Below are 12585 nucleotides of genomic sequence, written 5' to 3' on the forward strand. Positions count from 1 at the left end.
TGGCTTTAGCCAGAACGTTCCCATGGGCAAGCATATCTCCTCTTGATTTGTATTTTGGATTGACAGTTCATCTAAAATGTGAAGTGTTGTTGACGTGTCAACTAAGTTAGTTGGGCCACCAGCTTGGTGTCACCAATAGGTTTTAGCTGGTCTACGGGGGTCCTTGACTCTTTTGGACTTCTACTGTTAATTTTATCTTGATTACGATTGAACTTTTGAATCAAATGGACCGGACTTTTCTACCATAGATATTCTAAGTATCAATATTGATAATATTTTACATTTATCTTCTATCTTTTACAAGATTAATGAACATGTATGGTTACTGTTACAATCTTAAGAACATTTAGTAGACTATTTTCGTTCAAAACCAACATTTAGAAGTTAACTTAAAATTTTATATTTGTATAGCAAGTACAATACTACAGGTGATAATTAAGAGAGAATATTAAATAATATCTAAATATTTTAAATCTAAGTATAGTATTATGATTGAATTTGGATTTGAAATCTTAGCTTTCTTGTGGTTAAAAGGTCTTTAATTAGACCTTTAGGATATTTTATTATTGTTTTTAAAGCATTATAAGATCATATAGGATTAATTATAAAACAGAAAAACTTCAACAATAATACGTGACAAAAATTTCTAATGGATGATGTTCTTGTAATATGGAGAAACTTTTAGTGAACGGAAAGACCCATTTAATTAAAAAAAATATTGGGATTTCTAATACCCATTATTGAAGTATAGGTAAATGTAGTTTTGAAAATCTTGATGTATTTTCTTTAGATAAAAGTTTTGGATAGGTTGTAATCACCCAAGAAAAATAATAATAATAATAATGACAGCTTACATTTACACCATTTAATGCTAGACTTTAGTATACATACACTCTTTGTCTTTTTTAAAATTAATCGTCACGGCATGCCATTTTTGTGTACATGTAATTAATAATTTTTTATACTATATTGTAAATAAGAGTAAAATTTATAAATTAATACATTATATTGAAGAAAGAAAGAAAACTAATTTATCAATTAATATAAAATTTATAAAATTGAATAAATTCGTAATCTTATCAGTTGAAAGGTATTTTTGGTTTCAAAAAAATTAATGCAGTAGTATCATTAGCCGTCATTTGTGAGTGTTGATGGTATTCTTTTTCTTTTTAATATTAGTATGATATAAAGGGTGTCAATGTAATGTATATTAGGGAGTGTTTGTGTAGAAAAAATTTCACAAAATTAGTGTCAGTGTAATTACATTGTAGTGGGTGTATTTATAATTTTACAAAATATATAAATTATTTATATTATTAAATATAATCTCAGAATGTGTCGATGTATTTTAGAAAAAAAAAAAAGAATAATTGTACTATTTCTCACAGGCACCTTGTCGTTAGCAACTAACAGCAGGGGATGTTGATATTGGACACGGCAGAATCAATCCAAAAAGGGATTTCATGCCACAACGATTGCAGCCCTTTTCTTATCCAAAACACACAGATGCTATCTCTGCTCTCAAGACCAAACTTTTTCTCTCAACAGATTCAGCAATGCATTGCTCAGCTCGGGTGTTGTACCACAATCTCACGCCAATAAAACAGCCATTGGCGCCTTGTGCAAGAATTTCACCTTCTTCTGGATCTAATCCAAATCCAAATCCCATCCTCCGACGAGATTTTGCATCCTCATCCTTGCTTTTACTCTTGATTACCCCCAACACCAACCCACTGAGAGCTGAAACGATCAGTCCCAACTGTGCAGATCCTGCTCCCACGAAGCAGGCATTTATCGATGTGTCTGTAGACGGAGAGGCTATTGGTAGGATTATCATTGGATTATACAGCGACAGTGTCCCTGCTGGTGCTGCTAGGTTTGGCGATATTGTAAGTGGAGCGGGCGGCGTGAGCTATCGCAGAAAAGAGTTTGTAAAAATCATGCCAAACTATGTGCAGCACGCGGGACTGAGATCATATGGTGCGGATGCAGAGCTTGCGAGGAAAACGGGGAGGGAAGTGGCAGTGGATAGGCTGGTTGAAGAATGGGAGAAACAAAATGAAAATTGTACAGGAACCAAGAATGTGGCGAGGAGCGTGAGCATAATTGTGAGAGACCCATCAAAACCACCCCCAAAACTCAAGTTGGTTGCCCGGAAAGGGAAGCTGGAAATTGATCAAGAAGAGGTCGGCATGGATCCTAATGGCACCGAGTTTGTGATCGCTACTAAAGACTCACCGGAGTTGGATGGCTCGGCTTTGGTTGTGGGGACGGTCCTGCAAGGAATGGATGTTGTCGACAGAATCAGCCGAGTGAAGACCGTGCAAGAGAACTCCACTTCGCCATACTTCAGGTACTCCTTTCTGGGCTTTTGTGGCTCCATAGAGGTTCACAGTTCACCCCTACTCATTTAAACATAGTATTGTCATGTATATCTAACAATTCACAGTATCTATTTAAATAGTAAACCTGATCAACCAAGTATCAGACCGTTACTCAGCTCTCACTATTCTTCAATGTCCCTTAAGATGTCTCCCTCCATTTTCACTAATGGGAATCTTTATTGTGGCGCATAGGGTAGCAAAGCTGATAGGAGACAAGAGGGCTGTAGTAGCAGAAAGAGGCTTCAACCGGCCGTACTCAAAGGTTGTGATCACAAATTGCGGACTCATAGGATGACTTCCACTACTTTAAAAATCTAATTCATTCTTTCAAGGATACTCCAGGTAGTCCCTCATGTTTCCAAGCTGTCACTATCCCAGGCTGTGTATTTCTGGAGACGATCATAAACAAATTCATGTATCAATGTAATATGATTCTCTTTTATGTTTTTATAGATAGAGGCCGCAAGGCCACTACTATTCCAATGTGCACGAGCAAACACATTAATGATGAGGAAGGCAATTTTGCTATTCGATATAATTGAAAAAATTGTATGAGGCAAAAATATCATGTACAGATCAGATTTTTCGCTGCTCCCCCTATCAAATAGAGATTTCTCGCTGTCCTCTATGCTAAAGTCTTCTACTGCCTATCTATAGGAAAGGAGATTGTGAAGCTTCAGTAAAACACCAACTAACAGTTTGGGGAGCTGCAGGGTTTTGAAACTCACAATCACATTGACATTACTTGGTCCTTAGCTCAGATCAGACTGTGAGTCCGGCATGCTTCAAGACAGACAGAGTAGCATCTCATACTCTAGTTTCCACCAGCAACTTTGGTTCTCTTATCATTCGGAGAGGTGAAAAGTTTTTTCACAGAGGCAACTGGATCATCCACCTGCACGGTAGTAACAGTACCTACAATTAGCATACCTTTACCAGATGAAGATAACAGAGAACTTAATAGTTGGTTGCACTTCAAATATATTCTACTACTTCATCAACCTTGGTCATTTTTAGGGTCACAGTGTGAGACCATAAAGCTGGAACTATATGTAAGAGGACCTCCAAGAGCATATAACTCTGAAACTACATTCTCATATGAAAAACTACCATATGTGCAATTTGTCTGGAACCCATACTTTTAAGCTAACTATGCCCCAAATGCAAAAATAAGATACAAGACATGTGGCAACGGTGCTAAAACCTGCTGACAAGTGCACAATTCTCTATTTTTAGAAATAAAATCAGCTAGATATTATGCAATTACACTGAATGTGATGATGCTGATTACCTTCAACCAATTTATAACTCTTTCATTTCATGCAAACTTAACACTTGGCAGCCTTCAAGATCTAAAACGGGACATGCTGCTCTTGGCTTCGGAGTAACTTACATATTTTCGATGCATAACAACAATCTAACATCCTCCTTCCCGGTATTTCAGAATCATCAATTAGTGAAATTCAAGTCACAATGCTAGTAGTTTTTGTCACCCGACAAAACTAACAAACGAATAATTAATACACAAATCACTTTATTGGGAAGAACCCTTGCTCATTCTCTTCCTCCCTCTCCCTGCAATAATAACCTTGACCATCAATCCTCTAGTATATGTTCTCATGCAATTGCCACCAGAAAAACAAGCTGTTGAAATAGCTAATACTCATCATCAACTAGGCACCATTAATTCAAACTCTGAAACACAAGTAAAACTACCTGACTCATTCACAATCTTATTGATCATAACCTGTCATTAAGCTCAGAATCTATCATGCCAGTTTGATCCAGCTACAGATTTTGAATTTAAATAATGTCAAAGAATAGTGTCTACCAATGACCAATGTAAATTCTTTGCGTACACATAGGAACCATTTGTTTAGTAGGAAACACCAGGGGAATTGGAATAAAACAATGAAAATTTTGAGAACCTGTTATCTATTCCAATATGTTGTTTGGATTAGATAGCAGATCTACTTGGCCTGCACGTTTCTGAAAGATCAGAATCTCTGGTAGAATATTACTCTCAGATTTCAGGCAGTAACCGGAGTATCTACTATCTACAAAATTTGGTATTTTGATGCCTAAATTTAAATGTAAGATTCCAACCTTTGAGGAATCAGTCTCCATCCCTCCAAGTTTTTAATCATCCCAAACACAAGACTTAGATCCTAGGCAATAGGATTTCTAAATTTGATGCATCCCCAGTCATACAAGCAGGCCCATACAGATAAAAATAGCACAATTATGCACAATAAATTCCATTTGTGGTTTATGTATGCAATTGAGCACATGCACAGGCATTTATCTTATATAAACTCATTGATGATAAAATCATTTGCAATAAGCAATGAGCTACAATCTTGATCCATTCTAGTTGTTCTAAAGTGAACCGGGCAACGAAGAATCTTGAATTTGGCAAACTTGGAATGAATATGATTTAGCAAAGTAGTGAACCTAATGGGATCATTTTTTCAATTCAAAATCAGTACTCTTATCACAAAGCAGGTACAATGTAACAGAGATACAGCATATTGCTAGCGATTAGCATTCATTCGAAATGTTTAATTCTTCAACTTAGATTGCTAAAACATTTCACAATAACTGAAAAGAAATAACCATGAGAATGCTCTGAGACCATAAGTATAGCTTTTCTACCTCAAAGCAGCTTCACTATTGTAATTCTGTTCCAGGGCAGTTTACGTTTATAATGGTGAATGGAGCACATGATAGATCTCTCACCCTGTCTATAAAGTAAATGGGAACTTTTTCACTCACTAATGTTGGTTTAAGGTCAGCCCATTATGTACAAAGGACAAATTAGTATTACATTCAACAAAAGTTTTAGAGCTTACTCTAACAGACACGGGCAGATTTATTTGTAGTCTTATTTCAGTGAAGTACTGGTACTTAATGCAGTTTTTCAAGATCCAAGAAAATTGTTCAAAGCATTGGTGTACTACAGATATAGAAAATCCTAATTGGTCTAGTAAACTTTGGAGTCAAAATCTCTAAAGGTTTCTTATCAGCATCTCCGTTCAAGTTCCAGTAGGAAAGTCTTCATTGTGTAACTAAAGATCAATGCAATTAGCCTTGATCGTGTTAGGGGTCGATTTTCCATAAATCTCAAGGTATAAACACTCATAGCCTGTCTTACAGTAGCAGAATGATATTACCTTGGCCGGTGTACCAGGATGGAATTCACCAGGCAACAAATTATTTTTATCAAATAAATGCAGCATAGTTAGCAACTGCTGATTCTGCAATTGATTTCTCAGGTGAATTTTCAGATGTAACTTTTAGGGGATTCACCCATTATTTCTATCAGAATGACACAATGTACAAAATCATTATCTTCTATTTTCTAGTTTTGATAATTACTATATATATTCTTTTACCTCAATCAAGTCAGATTCAGGTACATTGTTGAGCTCCTTGTTCCCTTCTAAAGCAGATAGTGTCTGCTTCCATCCAGAAACAAATTTGCCCGTCGACATAATCCAGGGGCAAAAGAATCTGTGCTGCTTGATGGGATCAAATTCCTTTGATTTGGTTAAAGAAGGTAGTTTTTTATCCTCTCCTGCAATAATGAGATAAACAACTATCCATCATCATGATGGCAGATCGTATCAATGGCTCGATGCAAATAACAAGTAAAGAAAGAAAGAATTACAATAAATGTGCCAGTTATCACATGTTAAGATCCCAGTAGCACAAATTTTTTATCATCTTAATAAAAGTAGTTTCTTGACAGCTTTATTTGTGTGAGCATTTTATCAAAAGTTGGTTTACATTAAGGGTTTGTTTGGTTGGATGACCTGTGGATGTACAAGAGAACTGGAAGTAAAAATGGATGTATAAGAATTTTGGGATTGATTAGGGAGAATAAATGGAATAATACCAGTACATAATCTTTTTAAAAGATAACCAAATCACCAACGTGCTGATGTTCGAATTTAATTTCTTTATTTGCGAGCATTGGTAGTAATTTTTGTTTTATTTAAATTGAATAGTTAAAAATAAATGGACCATACTCATTGTAATGAATATTTTTTATTAATAAAAATTTCTTATTCTTATTTGACGAATATTTTTATTAAGAAGATTTTTAAATGTTTTATATACTAAAATTGTTTTAGTATAATATTAACTTGTTTATTTTCTAATACAATATAAAGACAAAGGATTAATAAGTAAATTACAAAAATTAGTCTTTTCTTCTTAACACAATTTCAATAATGAGAAATATTTGAGACTTATTCCCCTTCCAATTATACCAAACAACTTGAACGAAGACTATTATTATTTCCCTCTCCCTCCCCCTCCCCCTTTCACTTCCCCTCCCCTTTTACTTTTACTTTCCTTTTTCTGTCACTTGAACCAAAGGAATCCTAAAACAGTGTGGGTAGAGCTTAGAATGCAAGATGAATGGAAATTCAGTTACATGCTAAACTGGAAAGATAAGCTTGTCAACTACTAAGTTAAGGTTTATTTTGATCACCAAGCTCCAAAGATAATTGATAACATCCATAAAGATAATGGGTGAAAACACAACTATGCAAGCACCACAAGATCCAGAATAAGGAATGATGAATTTACAACAAAAAATAGAGATTTGAATCCACTTACTTAGGCTAAAGGGCAAAGGTGTATGCTTCACAAATGGCCCTATTCCAGGACTGTCTGGATGGTTACTTGGATACCTGCTGCCCTGTTCACAATTTCTAGGCTCATCCATCTCTTTTCTGTTAGACTCATTCCCTCCATCCTTCCTACTTAGAACATTATTCTCAGCATCAAACCTATGTTGATCTGCAACTGCTGAATTAATTGTTCTCAGATTTTCAATCAAGTTAACATTCGAGATAGAACCTTCTGGAACAGTTTGAGGGACTTCCACTGGGTTTTTGGCAATGAAGTCTATCCCACGTGTTGCAACAGTTCCTTCTGCAGTGGCATTTTCACTTTCTAGTGACATTTGTTGATCCTCCTCCACTTGTGGCAGCTTCTGGACAGCCAACTGATCATTTGTTTCAGTTTCCATTGAAAATCGTGCTCTCAAATTATGGCCAATGATGGGTAAGGATATGGTTGCACCGTAATTCAGCATTGCCGGTGGAGGACCACCTGCAATGGTGAAACCTAATGATGTTGAAGCAGTGGTAACAGTATTTGTGATACCTTCCCGATTTCCAGTATGTATCTGATTGCCTGAAGAACCTTCTTGTGAACAGACCTCATAATCTGTAGAGATATTTCTACCATTTACTTCCGTAAGTCCAACAAATCTTAAATACTCCAGAGGGCGTGGGATAGTAGAGAAAGCCCATAATCCAACACTAGCCCCACACAGATTGCAGTCTAGAACAACAGAACTAGGATCAAACTGCAGTTCAGCAGAAGCCTTCATGTCCTCACCAGTAGACAAATGATAGATGCTAACTTTGCGCTTTTGTCCGGTTGTAACCATTACATTGGCATCTTTAACAGACTGATTTTCTCCGTCCTCGAGGTCAACTTTATAAGGTAACACATGAGGTTCCCAGCCAAATAAACTTATGAGCTTCTGCGCCTGCACACTTCCAAAAGTCATTATTTACTCTTTACTTTTACTGTTGTGATTGTAGCATTTCTTATAGAAAACAACTTAGTGAGAAAAACAATTGAAAATGATGATAAACAAAGAACTATAGCTATGGACCTAGCTCAGTATCAGCATATGGATGTTGTAGTGAAACTACCATGCACAACTAACTCATGGGATTGGAAAAGAATCATTTACATAATATGAGGGGGGGCATGAGGATGCATGATTTCATGGGAAAATTACCAAGAACTGCTCCTTTTATTTTACCATATCTCTCAAGCAGACAACAATCTGTAACAACATTCTGCAAAAGCTATTGGAAGCTTCAAACCCCAAAGGCACACACCTTTCGATAAAGTTTCACATCCTAGCTCACTAAGTAATCTAAGCTATATGATAAATGAAGCCTCAATAACTTAGAGCTGTGTTTGACATGTCAAGAATTCCTATTGCACAAAATCAATATAATGATAAGCAGCAACGTATTACATAAAAATGGCAAAGACATGCATGAAGAATCAAGGATATGAATTCACATGTTTCCTTTCGAGTGACTAATATCTTTTGCACTAATAAAAAATTTGCACCCAGACCTGATAATAAGAGATGGAAGAAACTGACTTGGGTACATCTCCTGATAGCTCTGTCCTAGACTTTTCAAGAGGTGACTTGTATCCTGAACTTGAAGATTCTCTAAGAAATTGCTCCAGCTGAGAGCTCATAATGTTATCAATGGCCACAGGTAAAATAACTGGAAGAGCTATTAGCTGTGACAGAGAGAAAAGGCGTTTCTTGTAATCTTCAATCAAATCAGCCCGTGATACAATTGGAAACTTAGCAATATCTTCCGTGCATGCATTATTAATCCAAGGGCATAGTGATTTATGCCCACTATCCAGCTTCAAGCTGAATACCATAGCTGCTTTCTCAACTGATTGTGCATATACCATAAAGAATCTGGAGTCAGGAGTTGTGCTAAAAACATATTTTCATATCTTCCCTCAATAAACTTGTTAACCATAGAATAACCTAGAGAAGAACAATATTGTGCGGAAAAGCTACTTGGGGTAAAGTATGACTTGCCTTGTTGCTGCGTCCAAGCTGATGGAGTAGAAAAGAGGAGGCGTGTATCACATGACACACAAGCAATTGTGTCCATGTCTACATTAAGCCAACCCCTCCTAGCACATTCCAAAGGACTCACCACCTAAAAGTATGGATTATGTCATTTCCCACTTGAATTATCTTATATCATATTATATATACATACATTCGAAAAAGCTATGAAAAAGAAAGACCAACACACCACAATGAAAATACAATTTGTTGATTGGGCAGGCAGTATTTAACAGTTACACCTCTAAAATGCATGGGCTTACAAATAAATGCGATCAGAAAAGAAAATCGATATCATTTCCATGTGAGGCAAAATTTTGAGAGTGAATGTTGGACTTATGCTTGATGGTTTTGTAAGAATGTATTGTCAATTTCTACTTCATAACAAATGTGGAGATAGAAGTTTAGCATATCTTTGACATCCTCCAACCAAGGACCACACAATTTGATCAGGAGCTGGGCCAAAAGAAATTTCTATCCTTAATATAGACTTTTTGAATGTGCACTTTTAGTAGATCTTCATAGTGAACATATTCATTGATTTCAGCACTTAGCAACATCCCGTTCTATCTTCATTCTTTAAATATCAGTTCCAAGAAATGCCTTCTCGGTGGAATTAAAATTTCAAATCTAAAGATGAAAGCACATGGAGTTCACATACCAATGTTAGCTCCAGACTTCGAGACATTAAGGAGGAAAAGTGTCAAAACTTGAAATAGTTAATTTCACTATCCTCTCTGAAAAAACAAGGCAGTTGAGAAGATTAATCTTTTAGCCACCACATGAAACAAACTTGTACAGTACAAAATACAATACCCAGGTCCCAAATCAACTTGCAATGGCAACTTTTACATAAGGAAAGCTTTTTCTATGATTTTCAGTGATATAACTGATTCTTCAATCTTGAAGCACTAGAAACTAATTACTCAGATATGATTTTCACTTATATTATGCTTTACTAATGCATTGGTAGTTGGTAAGCGTAGAGGGGGGGAATACCCAGTTGTTCCTTTCCATATCTTTCTTCAACAGGTTAGAATCTTGCCCCTTTCCTTTATGTATTCTATTTCCCAACCCATCAAACAAAGGCATCCCTGGTTCCCGAAATGACAATGTTAGCTTCTTATGCTCTCACTTGTATTCACCCCCACTTTGCACAGAAGCAATTGACGAGATCTTGGGGCATCTTACATTGAACACTACAAAAATTTTAACTTCATTTCCAAGTGTATGAAGAATGTTAGGGTTTAAAGTCCTCACACCTCTTCACAGTTTGTTAAATTGTATAACATGTTTTACTAAGGGGCCATTATACACCAATCATGCTTTTCTTGTTCGTAAAAATAAGCAACATATCTCTCTGCCAGATTTCTTGCACAGTGCTCCCTTCTTATGATGGTCCATTGAGCAGAAGACTTTTCAAACAATGCATGCAATAACATAACCAAGAAAAAAATAATCACCAACCACCTTCCATTAGGTACAATTCTAGTAGCTAACAAATTTAATGTTCATCCGGATGCAGCCAAAAACATATAGTACAGACACATATATTCAGGTACACGAATTGACATATATACATATATGTGTCATTATTTATGTATTTATACAAAAATCTAACAAATTTACAGCTTTTGGAAAAGTTCAAAATAGCTGTTTTGCCAACTGTAAAGCCGGTACCTTTTCAAGTAAACTAAGACAGGAATAAGGTATTCTTTTACTGTTTACTATTGTAAAGAAGAGTTCCAAGAAAACTAAATGGATCACCACGATTAAGAATATAAAAAATGGAAACAACTAGTTGGATTAAGGTAACATTTTACAACCACCGTGGAAAAGGGGAAATAAAATTTGAAAAGTGTTACAGAATTGAAAGCCTTCTAGCAACCCATTCATTATATTAGGTGGGAACATTTATTAAGTACAACATAAACAAAGTTTGAACAAGTCCTCAGACACATCAAAATTACAGTACAGAACTTGGTATAATAAAGGTCTCAAACCTGTGGCTTAGCAAACCAGGTCATGGACTTGAAAGTGGACAACCTCCGAAACAAATCATCACGGTCCCAAGGCCTGCAGGCTGGCGCTAGAGTTGATGTTACGGAAACCGACAATAAGGTCCCTGAGTCTACATTGCCTGCTAATTTCGTCCGCGCTGAAGATGAATGCGGGCGCTTTCGACCACTTAATGTGTGAACACCATGCATACTGCAAAAATCAGTTGAGAGAGCCAAAAAAAATTAGAACTGCCAATAAAGATAACAATACTTCCACTGCAATTAGAAATAGCAACGAAAGTAGCGAGCGGGGCAAGACAATTCCAAATATCCTACTACCTGGACAAAAATTTCATGAGAAAAGTGATTATTTAAGAATTTGACCGCTGAATCGTGCCTATATACAATGTGAAATCGATTTGACTGGAAATCAAATGAAGAGAAAGGAACGAATTCCAACCCACATAAATTAAATTACACTAAAATGAAACTCGCTATAATGCTTCCGATTTGTCAGGAAAAGGGGAAAATCAAAGAAATACCTGCTGTTGTTAGCGTTCGTCTTGGATTTAGGCGGAGTATGAAGGAGCTTCCTCATTATTGCTTCAAACCGCTTTTCAGATTCTTCTGCCATCCCTCTTCCTCGCTGTCCCGCCCCACAATCGGTGAGTGCTGCTGCTGCAGCCGACGGAGGGAAAGCAGTTCCTCTAACTAGTGGGTGAACTATTAACTAAAAGGCCCAAATACTATAAAACTTTGTTATGATTTCAAAAATCAGCAAAAAGTTCCTCACTATTTTCTTAAATATAATTTACTTATCATCGCTCTTAACTTAACCAACGATATTAATCTTTTTATCAAATCACCGTCGTAACTTTATCTATTATATATTATTTTTTATTCGACTAGATCGTTATATTTTTTATAGGATAAAATTATACCAATTCATTCTAAGATTTGGCATAATTACGAATACTCTCTCGTTGTTTGAAAAATTATCTATGTCCCTTGATGTTTACCCTTTTTAATTACCAAACCTCATGAGAGATAATTGTATTTATCCTTTCTTTATTATACTAGCCGTCATGGCACGCCATCCTTGCATTCATATAATAAATAATATTTTATATTTTAAAATATATTATGAATAAAATATATATATATATATAAACCAACTGTTCATATTTCTAAAAAAGGAAGAAAAAAAAGAAAGAAAGCAAGAAAGAAAAAAGAAAAAGAAAATCAACTTATGAGTATTATTGACATAACAATAAAATTAGTGTTCTGGTATCATAACCCCATTTGCGAGAGAAAAATATATTTTCTTTTTATATAGTATGGATATAGATAAGAGCCGATCTTATCAATTAATTTCAACCGTCAAATCTTAAATTTATATATAAAAAAAAAAAAAACTTCAAGGACTTAGATTTAATTGATAATGAATATACATTACAAAAATGAAATTATTGTTTAAAAATATTAAATTAAATTAAACCCC

At 35.5% G+C, this 12585-nt stretch overlaps 2 protein-coding genes across 4 annotated transcripts; one reads left to right on the forward strand and one right to left on the reverse strand.

Annotated features, from left to right (window-relative positions):
• The first annotated feature begins 1465 nt into the window (after window positions 1–1465).
• Window positions 1466–3516, forward strand: LOC105158012 (Cyclophilin-like peptidyl-prolyl cis-trans isomerase family protein). 2 transcript variants are annotated; one of them, XM_011074607.3, is made up of 3 exons: window positions 1466–2353; window positions 2577–2726; window positions 3042–3516. In XM_011074607.3, the coding sequence occupies exons 1-2, from the start codon at window positions 1557–1559 to the stop codon at window positions 2677–2679; spliced, it is 900 nt and encodes a 299-aa protein (XP_011072909.2). In that variant the 5' UTR covers window positions 1466–1556; the 3' UTR covers window positions 2680–2726; window positions 3042–3516. The 2 variants fall into 2 exon arrangements, with proteins under 2 accessions (XP_011072909.2, XP_020548293.2); XM_020692634.2 differs by lacking the exon at window positions 3042–3516 and having other exon boundaries at window positions 2577–2836.
• Window positions 2890–11844, reverse strand: LOC105158011 (C3HC zinc finger-like protein). Of its 2 annotated transcripts, none has more exons than XM_088878690.1 (7): window positions 11627–11844; window positions 11088–11295; window positions 9052–9175; window positions 8562–8899; window positions 7011–7953; window positions 5780–5982; window positions 2890–3279 (listed from the first exon to the last, which is right to left on the reverse strand). In XM_088878690.1, exons 1-7 carry the CDS (start codon window positions 11716–11718, stop codon window positions 3199–3201), a joined length of 1989 nt encoding a protein of 662 aa, XP_088734816.1. In that variant the 5' UTR covers window positions 11719–11844; the 3' UTR covers window positions 2890–3198. The 2 variants fall into 2 exon arrangements, with proteins under 2 accessions (XP_088734816.1, XP_011072908.1); XM_011074606.3 differs by having other exon boundaries at window positions 5780–5961; window positions 11627–11842.
• Window positions 11845–12585: the final 741 nt, after the last annotated feature.

This window comes from Sesamum indicum, linkage group LG3 (genome assembly GCF_026168435.1).
Source record: "Sesamum indicum cultivar Baizhima isolate 11 linkage group LG3, ASM2616843v1, whole genome shotgun sequence".
NCBI lineage: Eukaryota > Viridiplantae > Streptophyta > Magnoliopsida > Lamiales > Pedaliaceae > Sesamum > Sesamum indicum.